The 18,055-nt window shown below is 44.6% G+C and overlaps 2 protein-coding genes and 1 pseudogene across 2 annotated transcripts; 1 reads left to right on the top strand and 2 right to left on the bottom strand.

Moving 5' to 3' along the window:
* Positions 1-1,957: 1,957 nt before the first annotated feature.
* LOC105492298 (TATA-box-binding protein-associated factor 11-like protein 12) lies at positions 1,958-3,667 on the bottom strand. The gene is made up of 2 exons (XM_011759325.2): positions 3,397-3,667; positions 1,958-3,169 (listed from the first exon to the last, which is right to left on the bottom strand). Exon 2 carries the CDS (start codon positions 3,093-3,095, stop codon positions 2,496-2,498), a length of 600 nt encoding a protein of 199 aa, XP_011757627.2. The 5' UTR covers positions 3,096-3,169; positions 3,397-3,667; the 3' UTR covers positions 1,958-2,495.
* A 5,495-nt stretch (positions 3,668-9,162) lies between these two features.
* LOC139363635 (histone H3.3-like) lies at positions 9,163-9,721 on the bottom strand (annotated as a pseudogene).
* A 4,050-nt stretch (positions 9,722-13,771) lies between these two features.
* On the top strand, positions 13,772-14,196 carry LOC139363634 (TATA-box-binding protein-associated factor 11-like protein 12). Its single transcript, XM_071097905.1, has one exon. The coding sequence runs from the start codon at positions 13,864-13,866 to the stop codon at positions 14,182-14,184; it is 321 nt and encodes a 106-aa protein (XP_070954006.1). The 5' UTR covers positions 13,772-13,863; the 3' UTR covers positions 14,185-14,196.
* The last annotated feature ends 3,859 nt before the right edge of the window (positions 14,197-18,055 follow it).

Here is an 18,055-nt window from a genome sequence, read left to right as displayed (position 1 = left end):
CCGGAAATACCATTGAACCCTGCAATCTCATTACTGGGTGTATATCCAAGGATTACAAATCATTCTACTATAAAGACACATACACATGTATGTTTATTGCAGCACAGTTTACAATAGCAAAGACTTGGAACCAACTCAAATGCCCATCAATGATAGAAGGGATAAAGGAAATGTGGCAGATATACACCATGGAATACTATGCAGCCATAAAAAAGAATGAGTTCGTGTTCTTTATGGTGACATGGATGACACTGGAAACCATCATTCTCAGCAAACTAGCACAGGTACAGAAAACCAAACACCACATGTTCTCACTCATAAGTGGGAGTTGATCAATGAGAACACATGGACACAGAGAGGGGAGTATCATACACCGTGGCCTGTCAGGGGGAGGGAGGCAAGGGAAGGGAGAGCATTAGGACAAATATCCAAAGCATGTGGGGCTTCAAGCCTAGATAATGGGTTGATAGGTGCAGCAAACCACTACGGCACATGTATACCTTTGTAACAAACCTGCACGTTCTACAGATGACTCCCAAAACTTAAAGTGAAAAAAAAAAAAAAAAAAAAAGCCAGGTGTAATTACACTGAACCTTCTCAGCTAATCCAGTTTTCCTCTCTGCGAAAACAATGCTGTGTTCCTGCTCCTGAGCTGACCTCTGAGACCTTGATGGGAATTTCAGGTCAGCTTTACTCAGACCCCACTCAAAGTATTGAGTTCTATGAGGGGCCAGAAAAATGTTCGAAGCTTGTGTGTGCAATCACTGGTACTGTTCTCTGCAGATGCTTGTCTCCAAATCAGGCTGCTTGGGCCAGGTTCTCTTTTCCTCTAGTGTTCAGAAAGTGCTAGACCAGAAAGCACGTCTGCCAGAATACAGCTTCCAAGATTGCTCAATGCCATGGGAAAGGAATGAGCTGACAGCAATCTAAAGACTGGGAGATATGAAGTCTCTTGGATCTTACTTCTTTTGGTTGCTCAAGCACTTTAATTCCTGAGAGAGCCCTCCCATCTCCATCAGTTCTTCCAAGAACCTGTACCCTCCTTGTGTCTCTCTAAGACACACTGGTCTAACTTGTTATACGCCTTTACACGGAAGTTGGTAAAATAAAAGGAAAGCTAAACAATGTCAGAATATGGAGGTATGAAACAGAATTTCCCATACTTGGTAAAGTTTAGAAATTTGTGTCATACCCAAAGACATATTCTATGTACAATACGTATTAGTTTAAGAGCAAAAGCTGAGTGTCTGAGGAAATAAAACTATATTTTATGGGGGTATCTTTGGCTGCAGGAAGAAAGAGTACATGTTACTCTCCATTCAATATTACAGCTGAACCTGGGGGATTTTACATCCTTTTTGCTTATACTCTGTGATTCAGGGGGCACATGGCAAAGGTAAAAAGACTGAAATAGCACCGTGGATATCTGGGAGCTGTGCTGGGAAGGTTCACAGTGATTCCATAATAAATCTCAGGTCTTTATTGTATAATGAAAAATTACTCTTTTCCATAATAAATGGAAAGCAGAGTATGTACAAGTAGAGGATGGAATAGCTTTGTAACTCGTGATGAACCCATTTGTCTGATATTTTAATAACTTCTCCAATGTCTCTGTACTCAGGTTTGATTTTCTGAGTGGATCATCAGTAGAAGGAATAATAGAATCAAGAATACTCTAAAGCAATGTTTTGAACTAAATTTCAGTGTCTCTGGAAGTACTGGTAATATCACCATGTGTAGCAAACGTGAAGTATCCATAGGCTTTTCCTGTGTTTTTTGAACCGCACATACGACCATTACAAATGACTGGTTGACGAAAGGTGTTTTGGAATTGGTTTCCGTCTCTCTAGACTTCCATGAAGCATTGATACTATATTACATATTAAAAAAGTAAAGCATCACTTGCTGACAGAAAGCACAGTAGGCAGGAATAGAAGAGTCAACTTAGAGAAAAAAATGCTTTGTGATTTTATTTTTATTTCTGCAGTTTGGAAAACAGTTTAACAGTTTAACTGTTCTTGTGATGAGTCACGAAAATACATATGAGCATTGAAAATACACAGAAGGACAACAATTGGGAAATATTTCTGGAAACTTCACTTACGGAAACCCAGACATAAGCATACAAGCTAAGACACAGCAACACCAGGCTTCCGAATGAAACCATACAAATCTCCTGGAAAGGCCTTGCCTCTCTGAAGGCAGCTACCTGTCCACAGGATGCTCAAGGCCCAGGCACCTTTTTTCTTCCAACTAGAAAGACGTAGAAAAATGCTTCAATATGCCCTTGGAGGCCCAAACATTTAGCCAAGGCTACTATGAAAATCTGTTCTCTACATCTAGGTAAGGCCAACTTGACATTGTAAGACATCAAGATTGAGGGTAAATCCAGGGTAGACTGACATGCAGAAGCTCCAGCAAACACAGTCCCATCATGGGAAGATGGATACGGTACTTCTTCCTTCACGAACAGACCTGTCCCTCTGGCCGTGGGCCTAAAAGAACATGGTTTTTCCGTCGTTGCTGTTGCGGAAGAGGCCCTTGCGCTTTAACCTGCGAACAGCCTCCCTTAAATGCTTGGGCTGAAGCGGGGGCGTTTCTCCCCACATCTCACACACGTCCAGGGCCTCTTCCACCACCTCTCCAACCAAGACCTTGGCTATTCCAGCCATGGCAATGGCCGTGTTCTCAGACACCGAGCTGCCACTGATAGACCGCATCAGATGTGCAACGCGTGCTTTTGGGAAAGCTGACCCGCGACACACTTCATAGCGTGCCAGCTGCTCCTCAGACATGGCGGACAGCAGGGTGCTCATCCTCTGAGCCTCCTCTGCATCCACGGTGGGCTTCCTCTCCTTCTTTCCTTTGGTGTCTGTTTTCAGTCTTTTGGCTGCAGGAGGAGCTGAGGCTGAGGCTTCATTGTCACCTTCCGTGAGGTCCATGACATCCTGACTCCTGAGCTCACTTTCCTGAAACCTGGGTTCTTCCAAGTTCCCATCTAGGTCCTCAGGGATCCCAACCTTGTTACTGCCCTTCAGACCTCGGGGCATGGCGAACATCTCAGCAGACACACCTGCTTGCCTGCCCGTCTCCATGGGTGGGATTCAGGTCTGCTCTCTGACAGCGCTGTAGACGCGGAAGTTCTGGCTGGGGTGGTTTGATTATGGATCTGCAACGAGAACCTTCCAAAGATTTTGGCTGCTGTGTTTCTCTGAGGCACAGTTTAGCCACAACTGGACACAGCTCCCTGCCTCCCGCTCCCACACACAAACACACACACTGGTTTTCTCACTTCCGCAATGTGAAGAAATTTTTGTATGGAGAGTATATGAGTTTTAGATCAATGTATAATAAATTCTCACAAATTTGGGGTCTTTAAAACAAACCCCAACTCACAGGTCAGAAGTTCTACTGAGCCAAGTGACTGCCTCCTGCTCAGAGTCACACGAGGGACCTCCAGGATGGGTCTGACTGTGTGGTCGTTGCCTTCACCTGAGAAGAGTCTGGCTTCGATCTGATTCGAGTTGGTGGCAGAATTCAGGCCCACTTGTTTGTTCTGCCTGCTGCTGGGAGGATGCTCTCGGCTCCTACAGGTGTTGACCGGGTCTGCGCTGTGGGGCTCCCTGGGTCTGCACAGCCAGTGCTGAGGAACCTCCCTCAGGGAATGGAATCTCAGGGAGGTTCAGTCCCTTATAAAGAGTTCAGATGATTGAATTAGACCCAGCCCTTAACAGCTATTGGTTCAGGGTATCCTTAATCTAATCAGGGATTTGGGCGGCTCCTCAATTCATGGCTCCGCCCACACTCAAGGTAGGGGCAGATGGAGGGCGAGTCTCTGAGGGGCAGGAAATGCAGGGGGCATTTCAGAATTCTGTCTTCCTCACAGAATCGTAAAGTTCACGTCTCACAACAACAACCACAACAAAACATTTACAGTAAAAATGAGACATTTTATGAAGTGGCACATTAGAACATTTAAATGTCTGAGAAAAAAATGTCTAACTCATAGGGAAACGAGTGGTTTATGAGATACTCTGAAAGGAAACTGGGCTGGGTGAGGGGAATTTGAAAATATCATTTCAATTTTATTTTATTTGTTTATGTATTTAGTTACTTATTTATCTGTCAGACAGAGTCTCGCTCTGCGCCCCAGGATGGATTGCAGTGGTCTGATCTCAACGCACTGCAACCTCCACCTTCTGGTCTCAAGCGATTCTCCTGCCTCAGCCTCCAGAGTAGCTAGGAATCAATGTGCACACCACCACGCCGGGTTAATCTTTGTATTTTTTAAAGTAGAGACAAGGTTTCACCATGTTGGCCAGGATGGTCTTGAACTGCTGACTTCAAGTGATCTGTCCCCCTTGGATTCCCAAAGTGAATGGGAATGTTCACAATGATTTGATAATAAATCTCAGATCTTTATTTTAAGATGGAAAAGTCTTCTTTGCCATAATAAAGGTAAAGGAGAGTATGTATAAACAGACGTTGGGATAACTTTATAACTCCTGATGAACCTACTTTGTTCCATATAATAAAGGTAATCTGGAACACAATAAAGGTAAAGTAGAGTATATACAAGGAGACTGTGGGATGACTTTATACCTTCTGATGAAGCTACTTTGTTCCATATCTCAATAATTTCTTTTCTACGTTGCTGTACTCAGTTTCGATTTTCTGTGCAGATGGCCTATAGAAAGCGTAAAATCAAGATGCTCTGTGACAGTGTTTTAAACTAAATTTGGGTGCCTATAGAAGCACTGGTAATATGACCACATGAAGCAAACCTGAAGGATCAATAAGCTCTCTCTATTTGTGTCTTTTAAAGTGCAGATGATCATTACAAATGGGTGTTCACAGACAGGTGGTTTTCGTACTCTGTTCCTCGCTCTCTAGTCTTATAAAATTCTCCTACGCTATGTTAATTGCCAATAATGTAGATGACCACTTGCCGACATAAAGCAAAGGAGGGAGGAATGTATATGAGAAGAGTCAAATAAGAGAAAATAACGCTTTGTAATTTTGTTTTTATTTCTTCAGTTTGGAAACAGTTCAATGATGAATCAAAAAAATCCATACAAGAATGTAAACGACATACAAGGACAACAATTGCAGGGCTCCTGCTCAGGCACAGCCTCCAGGGCAGAATAACACAAGAGAAAAGTCTCCGCAGGCTGCATTGATTGAAACCAGACCTAATCGTCAAAGTTAAGACACAGCAACTCCAGGCTTCAGCATAAAACCATACAAGTCCCCTGGAAGACGTGTCCCCCTCTGAAAGCATCTCCCTGCCCACAAACAACTGAAGGCCCGCGCACTCATCTTCTTCCAACTACGCAGACAGGGAAGGATGCCTCTGTATGCCCTAGGAAGCAGAAATATTTAGTCAAAGTGATTATGAAACAAGTCACTGTCCTCATCTGGGGAAGACAAATGTCAGTTTGTGAAAGATGTTAAAGTTCTACGGAAACGCAGGGTGGACTGAGATGCAGAAGCCCCAGCAAACACGGTCCCGTCACGGGAAGATGGATGCAGTACTTCTCCCTTCAGGACCACACCTGTCCCTCTGGCCGTGGGCCTAAAAGAACATGGTTTTTCCGTCGTTGCTGTTGCGGAAGAGGCCCTTGCGCTTTAACCTGCGAACAGCCTCCCTTAAATGCTTGGGCTGAAGCGGGGGCGTTTCTCCCCACATCTCACACACGACCAGGGCCTCTTCCACCACCTCTCCAACCAAGACCTTGGCTATTCCAGCCATGGCAATGGCCGTGTTCTCAGACACCGAGCTGCCACTGATAGACCGCATCAGATGTGCAACGCGTGCTTTTGGGAAAGCTGACCCGCGACACACCTCATAGCGGGCCAGCTGCTCCTCAGACATGGCGGACAGCAGGGTGCTCATCCTCTGAGCCTCCTCTGCATCCACGGTGGGCTTCCTCTCCTTCTTTCCTTTGGTGTCTGTTTTCAGTCTTTTGGCTGCAGGAGGAGCTGAGGCTGAGGCTTCATTTTCACCTTCCGTGAGGTCCATGACATCCTGACTCCTGAGCTCACTTTCCTGAAACCTGGGTTCTTCCAAGTTCCCATCTAGGTTCTCAGGGATCCCAACCTTGTTACTGCCCTTCAGACCTCGGGGCATGGCGAACATCTCAGCAGACACACCTGCTTGCCTGCCCGTCTCCATGGGTGGGATTCAGGTCTGCTCTCTGACAGCGCTGTAGAGGCGGAAGTTCCGGCTGGGGTGGTTTGATTATGGATCTGCAATGAGAACCATTCACAGATTTCAGCTGCTGGGTTTCTGCTGAGCCACAGTTTAACCACAACTGGACACAACTCCCTGCCTCCCGCTCCCACACACAAACACACACACTGGTTTTCCCACTTCCGTAATGTGAAGAAACTTGTGGATGGAGAGTATACCAGTTTCAGATTAATGCATAATAAATTCTCATAAATTTTGGGTCTTTAAAACAAACCCCAACTCACAGGTCAGAAGTTCTACTGAGCCAAGTGACTGCCTCCTGCTCAGAGTCACACGAGGGACTTCCAGGAAGGGTCTGACTGTGCAGTCGTTGCCTTCACCTGAGAAGGGTCTGGCTTCGATCTGATTCGAGTTGGTGGCAGAATTCAATGCCTCAGCGTTGTGAGACCCAGGCCCACTTGTTTGTTCTGCCTGCTGCTGGGAGGATGCTCTCAGCTCCTACATGTGTTGACTGGGTCTGGGCTGTGGGGCTCCCTGGGTCTGCACAGCCAATGCTGAGGAATCTCCCTCAGGGAATGGAATCTCAGGGAGGTTCAGTCCCTTATAAAGAGTTCAGATGATTGAATTAGACCCAGCCCTCAACAGCTATTGGTTCAGGGTATCCTTAATCTAATCAGGGATTTGGGCGGCTCCTCAATTCATGGCTCCGCCCACACTCAAGGGAGGGGCAGATGTAGGGCAAGTCTCTGAGGGGCGGGAAATGCAGGGGGCATTTCAGAATTCTGTCTTCCTCACAGAATCGCAAAGTTCACATCTCACAACAACAACGACAACAAAAAATTTACAGTAAAAATGAGACATTTTATGAAGTTGCACCTTAGAAAACTTAAATGTCTGGGAAAAAATGTCTAATTCATAGGGAAATGAGTGATTTATGAGATACTCTGAAAAGAAACTGCGCTGTGTGAGGGGAATAGGAAAATATTATTTCAATTTTATTTTATTTTATTTTATCTTATTTATTTATTTATTTTTGAGATAGCGTCTCGCTCTGTCCCCCAGACTGGATTACAGTGGCCTGATCTCAACTCACTGCAACCTCCGCCTCCTGGGCTCAAGCGATTCTCCTGCCTCAGCCTCCAGAGTAGCTGGGACTAAATGTGTGCACCACCACGCAGGGCTAATTTTTGTATTTTTTAAGTAGAGATGGGGTTTTGCCATTTTGGCCAGGCTGATCTTGAACTGCTGACTTCAAGTCATCTGCCTCCCCTTGGCTTCCCAAGTGAAGGGATTACAGGCATGAGTCTGCGCCCAGACTTCAATTTATATATTGCAGATATATATGCATACAAAGGTCACAGAGAAGCACCAAAGACACAGAAAATTATGTCATGCACAAAGATATAAATCATATTTAGGGAAACTTATGTTGCGAAATGACATAAAAAGTACTTCAGAAGATAAAGCAGACACTCAAATATCTGACTTTTATATAGCTTTTGTTTATTCCAAAATAGTTGGTAGAAGATATGAAATTACTGGCCAGGCACTGTGGCTCGTACCTGTAATCTCAGCATTTTCGGAGGTCGAGGTGGGTGGATCTCCTGAGGTCAGGAATTCGAGAACAGCCTGGACAACATGGTGAAATCCCTCTTTTCTAGCAACATATGTTTACATCAGAACCTTTGTAAGTCACACAGGGCCTTTGCTTTTCAATATTTACTAGTACTGAAGGCATGATGGGTAGGTTATAAGCAGAATCAAATGGCAACTCAAACAGGAAGAACCATCCAAAACTTGAAAATTAACCCCTGAAATAAAACAAACACAGATACGTAAACTTCTCATAAAAATTAATTGCCACAAACAGTTATCTCTCACTATACTCTTAAAAGACACGGAATTTGTCTAAGCTTTATATACTCCTCATTTTTCTCTTAAACCCTAGTGGGTCTTTATCTAGAGAGGTACACACTCTAGAGAGAGGACTGAATTAATGACTTCTTAAATGAAAAGAGAAGGCGGCCATATACCCCCAAAATATGCAAGCTCATTGAGGCATAAGGAACAAAATTTGGCCGGGTGCGGTGGCTCACGCCTGCAATTCCAACACTTTGGGAGGCCGAGGTGGGCGGATCACAAGGTCAGGAGATCGAGACCATCCTGGCCAACAGGGTGAAACCCCGTCCCTACTAAAAATACAAAAAATTAGCCAGGTGTGGTGGAAGGTGCCTGTAGATCAGGCCTTTCTTTCTGGACTGGGGCCCAGAGGAAGATGACTTTGTTTTGTAGTAGGTGTTTGGGAAATGGCCACAGGGCTGTCCCGTGAGAAAGGTTTCCCTCCAATGCTTGGGCTGCAGTGGGGCACGTCTCCCCGCATCTCAAACACGCCCAGGACCTCGTCTACCACTCCCCCAACCAAGACCTGTATCATTCCAGCCCTGGTCACGGCCGGGACCACGTTCTAGGACACTGAGCTGCTGGTGATGGACTGCATCGGACTTCTGATGGGTGCCTCTCTCCCTTTCCCACCCACAAACAGACCCACACTGGTTTTTGCCTCCCGTAATGTGAAATGACTTGTGTATAGAGATTCTATTCACATTTTAGAAAGTAGGATGTAATGTATGCTCACAGCAAAGATACATTCAGGAACAGCCCAGGAGACAGGGAACATTGAGAACACGGAGCTGCGTATAGGAAAAGTCAAAGTGTGGATCTCATGCGCTGTTTGATCCAATGCAGGAGACATTTTCTATTTGCCACCAATAAGAACTTTATTTGGTTTTCAAGAATATTAGTGAACACATTTTTTCACAATTGTTCCTGATTTGAACTGTTGAAAGGCGTTCAGTGAGAAATTCCCCGTTGACATGAATGCATTAGACCCTCAGTGTAGATGGAAAGTTTACAGAGAAAAGAAAACAGAAACACAGTCGTACCGGTTATATCTGCCTCTGTTGTTACTCCTAATCATATGCAGGGCTACTTTTGGACCCAGTGAGGGACATAAAACCAAAAGTGAAGAGAACCACTAATATCAGAACTATGATTAACACAGAGAGGAAGAAAAACACAACCAAGGGAAGCGAAGCCGTCCACAGTGCAGCGTTTCCCAGGAGCGTGGGCTCTTCGGCACACTCTCCGAGAAGGCGGCGAGCCAGCTGTATGTCTCTGGGCGTAACTGTGTCGCGCCTGGCATGATTAACACATGGGTTGGTGTGTTTAAACCAGGTAGGCCTCGCTGTTCCCCTGAAATCGCCAATGGCCGTACTCTGGAAGCTCAGATCTGGCTGGATGGCGATCTCGCGCACCAGGCGGTGGAAGGGCAGCTTGCGCAGAAGCAGCTGCGTGGACTTCTGATACTTTCTGATTTTGCACAGGGCCAGGGTGCCAAGCCTGTGGCGGTGAGGCTTCTTGATCCCTCGGGTAGCCAGGACCCTCTTGCCGGCAGCTTTGGTGGCCAGGGGCTTCCTGGGGGCCTGCCAGGCGGAGGCTTTGCAGTCGGTCTGCTTGCTGTGAGCCATGGTGTAGGACTGTGGCCTCTCCCTTGTCCTTGGGCTGAGCCTGGTGAACTGGAGGCAGCGCTGGTAGCCGACAGCAATGGTATTGGGGATATGGGGCAGGATTCAGAGAGGCTCTGTGTTAGGATCTATGCAGAAGATGCTCCCATACACTTAGCCCCTTCCCACCCAGTCCCAGACTTACCAGCTCACTGGTCAGTGGGTCCGAGGTCCCTGTATTCAGTCTCTTTGACTGGCCTTGGGATTCCTAGGTCTGCACACAACAGTGGAGAATGTTTCTCCCAGGCAGTCTTGCTCTGGCCGGAGATCTCTGTGATCTCAGCCAAATTCAGTCATTTATAGGAGGCTTGGATGATTGGATTAGACCCACCCAGCTACCTTCCACCGCATTCTGTGCTTCAGCAGATGCTTAACCTAATCAGGGCTGTGAAAGCTCATTAAGCCCCTGGGTTCTTCCTCCCCCACTAGAGGGAAACACCTCTGGATTGTGCATTGTGGGAGGGATGGTAAATTAAGGTTTTGGGTGCCAAATGGATTCTGAAAGTTTACATTTTATTTACATCAAGGAAATAGTTCCTTAAAGTTGCATGTTAGGCCAGGCGTGGGGGCTCACACCTCTAATCCCAGCACTTTGGGAGGCCGAGGCGGGCAGTTCATGAGGTGAAGAGATTGAAACCATCCTGGCTAACACGGTGAAACCCTGTCTCTATTAAAAATATAAAACATTAGCCAGGCGTGGTGGCGTGCGCCTGTAAGCACAGCTACTCGGGAGGCTGAGGCAGGAGAATCACTTGAACCTGGGGTGCGGAAGTTGCAGTGAGCCGAGATAACACCACTGTACTCCAGCCTGGTGACAAAGTGAGACTCTGTCTCAAAAACAAAAACGAAAACAAAAGATAAAGTTGCACGTTACACAACTTACATGTCTGCAGAAAAACACCAAGGCTTGAGATCATGAGGTCTTCATCGGGTCCCACGAGGATGAACTGAACAGGGAAGGGGAATGTAGAAACCTGAAATGGCCACTCCACTGTGAGGGATTCTCCTGGGGCATTTTTCTCTTCAAAAGTGATGCTCCCGCAAATCTGCTGGTAGCCTCCTGGGGAAGGCAAAGCTTTTCTAAGAAAACAGTGACATGTGAGTGTCACTGATGCCCCCCCCCCTTGTCTTCTTTTCCACTTTGAACGTGGATTTGATGCCTGAACTGAGCTATCCTGTTGTTGCCCAGGATGAAAACACCATGAGGTCCTGAGAAGTCAGCCCCGACCTCACTGAACTGCTGAACTGAGGTCACAGCTTAGCGAAGTAAATATTGAAAACATTTCATTATTTGAATAGCTTTAGCAGTACCAAATTGTTTTAGGTACCATAAAATGAGATACGTTGTTGCTGTATGACCTAGGCTGGAGTGTAGTAGTAAGATCTCTGCTCACTGCAACCTCTGCCTCCTGGGCTCAAGGGATCCTCCCACCTCAGCCTCCCAAGTAGCTGACACCACTGTCACGTACACCACCCCTGGCTAATTTATGTATTTTTTGTAGAGAAGAGGTGTCGCTCTGTTGTCCGGGCTCATCTTGAACTCCTGGGCTCAAGTCATCTGCCTGCCTCAACCTCCCAAAGTGCTGGGATTACAGGCATGAGCCACCATGCCCGGCCAGTAAAACATTTTTGAATAGCCCGACACATATATCTTGTTATTTACAAGCTTTATTTATGGAATATAGTCATTTTGTATATAAAATTAGTTAATTTAATTCTTTGTCCTTAGATAAAACTAAACATAAATCAACATCTAATTTTGTTCTTTATGCCTTGATTATCTTGCATATTTTGGAGGTATATGGCCTTCTTCTTCTCTATTCATTTAAGAAGTCATTAATTCAGACCTCTCTCTAGAGTGTCTACCTCTGTAGATAAAGACCCACTAGAACTTAAGAGAAAAATGAGGAGTATATAAAGTTTAGATAAATTCAGTGCCTTTTTAGAATATAGTGAGAGATACCTATATATGGTAATCAATTTTTATGAGAAGTTTATGTATCTGTGTTTGTTTTATTTCAGGGATTAATTTTCAAGTTTTGGATGGTTCTCCCTATTTGAGTTGCCATTTGTTTCTGCTTATAACCTACCAATCATGCCTTCGGTACTAGTAAATATTGAAAAGCAAAGGCCGTGTGTGACTTACAAAGGTTCCAGTGTAAATATGTGTTACTGGAAAGGAGGGGTTTCACCATGTTGTCCAGGCTGGTCTCGAACTCCTGACCTCAGGAGATCCACCCACCTCGGCCTCCCAAAATCCTGAGATTATAGGCATGAGCCACTGTGCCTGGCCAGTAATTTCATATCTTCTACCAACTATTATTGCATAAACAAAAGCTCTTCAAAAGTCAGATATTTGAGTGTTTGCTTTACCTTCTGAAGTACTTTTTATGCCATTTCACAACATAATTTTCCCTAAATGTGATTCATATCTTTGTGCATGACATAATTTTCTGTGTCTTTGTTGCTTCTCTGTGACCTATGTATACATATACATGTAATATATAAATTGCAGTCGGGGCGCAGTGGCTCATGCTTGTAATCCCTTCACTTTGGGAATCCAAGGGGGGCAGATCACACGAAGTCAGCAGTTCAAGACCAGCCTGGCCAAAATGGTGAAACCTTGTCTCCACTTTTAAAAATACAAAAAATTAACCTGGCGCGGTGGTGCGCACATTGATTCCCAGCTACTCCGGAGGCTGAGGCAGGAGACTCGCTTGAGGCCAGGAGGTGGAGGTTGCAGTGAGCTGAGATCAGGCCACTGCAATTCATCCTGGGGCACAGAGCGAGACTCTGCCTCAAAGATAATAAGTAAATAAATAAATGAATAAATAAATAAATAAAATTGAAATAACATTTTCATATTCCCCTCACCCAGCCCAGTTTCTTTTCAGAGTATCTGATAAACCACTTGTTTCCCTATGAGTTAGACATTTTTTTCTCAGACACTTCAGTTCTTTAATGTGCAACTTCATAAAATGTCTCATTTTTACTGTAAATGTTTTTCTGTTGTTGTGAGATGTGAACTTTGCGATTCTGTGAGGAAGACAGAATTGTGAAAAGCCCCCTGCATTACCCGCCCCTCAGAGACTCGCCCTCCATCTGCCCCTCCCTTGAGTGTGGGCGGAGCCATGAATTGAGGAGCCGCCCAAATCCCTGATTAGATTAAGGATACCCTGAACCAATAGCTGTTAAGGGCTGGGTCTAATTCAATCATCTGAACTCTTTATAAGGGACTGAACCTCCCTGAGATTCCATTCCCTGAGGGAGATTCCTCAGCACTGGCTGTGCAGACCCAGGGAGCCCCACAGCGCAGACCCGGTCAACACCTGTAGGAGCCGAGAGCATCCTCCCAGCAGCAGGCAGAACAAACAAGTGGGCCTGAATTCTGCCACCAACTCGAATCAGATCGAAGCCAGACCCTTCTCAGGTGAAGGCAACGACCGCACAGTCAGACCCTTCCTGGAAATCCCTCGTGTGCCTCTGAGCAGGAGGCAGTCACTTGGCTCAGTAGAACTTCTGACCTGTGAGTTGGGGTTTGTTTTAAAGACTCAAACTTTATGAGAATTTATTATCCATTGATCTGAAACTGGTATACTCTCCATCCACAAGTTTCTTCACATTGCGGAAGTGAGAAAACCAGTGTGTGTGTTTGTGTGTGGGAGCGGGAGGCAGGGAGTTGTGTCCAGTTGTGGCTACACTGGGGCTCAGCAGAAACCCAGCAGCTGAAATCTTTGAATGGTTCTCATTGCAGATCCATAATCAAACCACCCCAGCCAGAACTTCCGCCTCTACAGCACTGTCAGAGAGCCGACTTGAATCCCACCCATGGAGACGGGCAGGCAAGCAGGTGTGTCTGCTGAGATGTTCGCCATGCCACGAGGTCTGAAGGGCAGTAACAAGGTTGGGATCCCTGAGGACCTAGATGGGAACTTGGAAGAACCCAGGTTTCAGGAAAGGGAGCTCAGGAGTCAGGATGTCATGGACCTCACGGAAGGTGACAATGAAGCCTCAGCCTCAGCTCCTCCTGCAGCCAAAAGACTGAAAACAGACACCAAAGGAAAGAAGGAGAGGAAGCCCACCGTGGATGCAGAGGAGGCTCGGAGGATGAGCACCCTGCTGTCCGCCATGTCTGAGGAGCAGCTGGCCCGCTATGAAGTGTGTCGCCGGTCAGCTTTCCCAAAAGCACGCGTTGCACATCTGATGCGGTCTATCAGTGGCAGCTCGGTGTCTGAGAACACGGCCATTGCCATGGCTGGAATAGCCAAGGTCTTGGTTGGAGAGGTGGTGGAAGAGGCCCTGGACGTGTGTGAGATGTGGGGAGAAACGCCCCCGCTTCAGCCCAAGCATTTAAGGGAGGCTGTTCGCAGGTTAAAGCGCAAGGGCCTCTTCCCCAACAGCAACGACGGAAAAACCATGTTCTTTTAGGCCCACGGCCAGAGGGACAGGTGTGGTCCTGAAGGGAGAAGTACTGCATCCATCTTCCCATGACGGGACCGTGTTTGCTGGAGCTTCTGCATCTCAGTCCACCCTGCGTTTACGTAGAACTTTAACATCTTTCACAAACTGACATTTGTCTTCCCCAGATGAGGACAGTGACTTGTTTCATAATCACTTTGACTAAATATTTCTGCTTCCTAGGGCATACAGAGGCATCTTTCCCTGTCTGCGTAGTTGGAAGAAGATGAGTGCGCGGGCCTTCAGTTGTTTGTGGGCAGGGAGATGCTTTCAGAGGGGGACACGTCTTCCAGGGGACTTGTATGGTTTTATGCTGAAGCCTGGAGTTGCTGTGTCTTAACTTTGACGATTAGGTCTGGTTTCAATCAATGCAGCCTGCGGAGACTTTTCTCTTGTGTTATTCTGCCCTGGAGGCTGTGCCTGAGCAGGAGCCCTGCAATTGTTGTCCTTGTATGTCGTTTAAATTCTTGTATGGATTGTTTTGACTCATCATTGAACTGTTTCCAAACTGAGGAAATAAAAACAAAATCACAAAGCGTTATTTTCTCTTATTTGACTCTTCTCATACATATTCCTCCCTCCTTTGCTTTATGTCGGCAAGTGGTCGTCTACATTACTGGCAATTAACATAGCGTAGGAGAATTTTATAAGACTAGAGAGAGAGGAACAGAGTACGAAAACCACCTGTCTGTGAACACCCATTTGTAATGATCATCTGCACTTTAAAAGACACAAATAGAGAGAGCTTATTGAGCCTTCAGGTTTGCTTCTTATGGTCATATTACCGGTGCTTCCATAAGCACCCAAATTTTATTTAAAACACTGTCACAGAGCATTCTTGATTTTATGCCATCTGTGTAGAAAATCGAACCTGAGTACAGCAACATAGGAAAGAAATTATTGACATATGGACCAAAGTAGGTTCATCAGGGGTTATAAAGTCATCCCATAGTCTCCTTGTATACACTCTACTTTACCTTTATTGTGTTCCATATTACCTTTATTATATGGAACAAAGTAGTTTCATCAGGAATTATAAAGTTATCCCAACGTCTCCTTATACATACTCTACTTTACCTTTATTACGGCAAAGAAGACTTTTCCATCATAAAATAAAGATCTGGGATTTATTATGAAGTCATTGTGAACATTCCCAGCACAGCTCGCCAATACTGATCCTGCTAGTTCAGCATGTTTATCTCTGCCCTGTGCCCCCTCAATCACAGAGTAGCAGCAAATAGGGTCTAAAAGCCCCTTCCAGTTCAGTTCTAATATTGAACAGAGAGTACCACCAATTATTTTTTCCTGAAGCCAAATATACCCCCTCAAAACTGTTGCTTTATTTATTTTGAAACTTAAGCTTTTGCTCTTCAAATGGTACTTACGGTACATCGAACCTGTCTTTGACTGGGTCAGTGTTACAGAAACTTTTAAACTTTACCAAAAATGGGGACATTCTGTTTCACACCACCATATTTTGACATTACATAGCTTTCATTTTTTTTTTTAATCAATTTCCTTGCAAATGCATGTAACAAGTTAGACTCCTGGGTCTAAGGGAGGCAAGTGGAGGGTACAGATTCTTGGAAGAATTCATGGAGTTGGGAGGGCTGTCTCAGAAATTGAAGTACTTGAGCAACCAAAATAAGTAAGATCCAAGGGTCTCAATATCACCCAGTCTTTATACTGCTCTTAGGTTGTTCTTTTTTCCATCACACTTGGGAGTCTCAGAAGCTGTGTTCTGGCCGATGTGGCAGGCGTAGTGCTCTCTGAACACTAGAAGTAAAGAGAACCTTGCCCAAGCAACCTGAGGTGGGGCAAAAATCTACAGGTAGCAGTGAGGGTAGTGATTGGACACACAAGGTTAGAACATTTTTCTGGCCCCGGCATAGAACTCAATGCTTTTCGTGGAGTCTGAGTAAAGCTGAACTGCTGAAGACAGAAGCAAGATCCCATCGAGGTCTCAGAGGTCAGTTCAGGAGCAGAAACACAGTGTTGTTTTTTCAAAGAGGAAAACCGCATTAGCTGAGAAGGTTCAGTGTCCCCACAAATTCTAAATCTTCTCAATGTGTAATATCACATAGCCACAGTTGTCAAGAAGAAAATCTATAGATAGTTATATCTTTCCAGGAAAAATCTTTGACAGCTTTCATGGCTGGTTGTATTACATGTTAATAACAATGTAAGTTTTCCTGGAGCTTCATTGCCATTATTAAAGTCTATCTCATAATGGACATTTGGAGACCGCCTAGAAAAATGTGGCCTCTGGTTGGAACTCGTGAGGTAGTGAGGAGATGACTAACAAATGAAGGGACTGCACTTCACAGCTTCTCTCTCTCTCTCTCTCTCTTTCTCTCTCCTTCCTTCCTTCCTTCCTTCCCTCCTTCCCTCCCTCCTTTCTTTTTCTTTTTTTTTTGTGGAGTCTTGCTGGGTTGCCCAGGCTGGCATACAGTGGCATTATCTTAGTTCACTGTATCCTCTGCCTTCCAGGTTCAAACAATTCTCCTGCCTCAGCCTCCAGAATAGCTGGGATTACAGACATGTGCCATCACACTGGCTAATTTTTGTATTTTTAGTAGAGATGGAGTTTCACCATGTTGGCTAAGCTGCTCTTGACCCGCTGACCTCAAGAGAGCCACCAAAGTGCTGGGATTACAGGTATGACCCACTGTCTATGGCCTACAATTTCACAGTTATTTTCAATAATTTAGGATCACTCTGGAATAAGCTTAACATCTGCTCTGCCTGCCTTTGCCCCCTAAAAGTACTTAGCCTGTGTCCAAATAAAGTTTAAATAATCTAGCTGCACTGTTTCCAAGTGCAAACTATCTAGGGTTTGGTCTTCAAAAGTACAAGTAATCAAAAGGTTGTACCCCAATTAAACAAGTTTAAATAATAATTTGATGGAATTATGTTTTCTATGAAGAAGGATACAAAGTAGAGGGGTAACTTTCATATATAGCGGAGAAGGGTGCCATGCTCTCACAAAATGAATGGAGTCAGATTATTTTAATAGTTTAATAAGTATCACGAATATTGGAGAGACATGTCATATAATTTCAAGTTAGTGCCGAGTCTAGGCATATCTAGCAGTCTATTTGATAAGGAAATATTTTCTTTTATATGAACCCATTAATGAGATAGATGAAGTTGTTTTTAATTTTTAATTAGTTTTTCTTAGTCACATATTCAAGGGCGCATACTACTGTTTGATAAAACAAGATGATTCGACATTAGGTTTTTGTTTTTAAAGATGAAAGAGCTGAAAAACCTTGTTTTGTCACAGCAATGCCATCTAATTATTCAAATTTTTTGAGATCATAATTCAAAAATTACATTGTGATTTAGCTTCAAAAATTTTTTTGTAATGACCTTTGAATTGACAACTCATTAAAACTTTCTGTAGTTTGGATAAAAACAAAAAATTTGAAATGATCTAAACTGAAAAAAATCATGTTTCTCAAAATCTACCTCCTACTCCTTCAGCTACCATGCCACGTTCAACTCTTGGACGTGAAAAGCATTGAAAAATTTAAGTTCTGTTAATTTCAATCCACTTTCACCAAAGAAGTATTGTTTGTGAGAAAGCCATAATCTCATTAATAACGGCTTTAAAAAAATTCAACAGAAAATATGAACTAGTAACTGATCATGATAAGAAAATAAAACCCAGAAAGAGCAGTCCTAAGGCAGAGCAACTTCTGTCTTCAGTGTGAAATCACCATCGTCTCTTGGAAGGGGTTTCTGTTTCAAAGCAGTTTGCTGTCCGGAGGGTGCTAAAGGCCCATACAAGTTTATTCTTCCAAATAGGAAGATGTAGAAAAAAAACTCAGATGTCAGA

This window comes from Macaca nemestrina, chromosome 6, assembly GCF_043159975.1.
Source record: "Macaca nemestrina isolate mMacNem1 chromosome 6, mMacNem.hap1, whole genome shotgun sequence".
In the NCBI taxonomy this organism is placed as follows: domain Eukaryota; kingdom Metazoa; phylum Chordata; class Mammalia; order Primates; family Cercopithecidae; genus Macaca; species Macaca nemestrina.
This window is presented reverse-complemented; position numbering and strand designations above follow the sequence as displayed.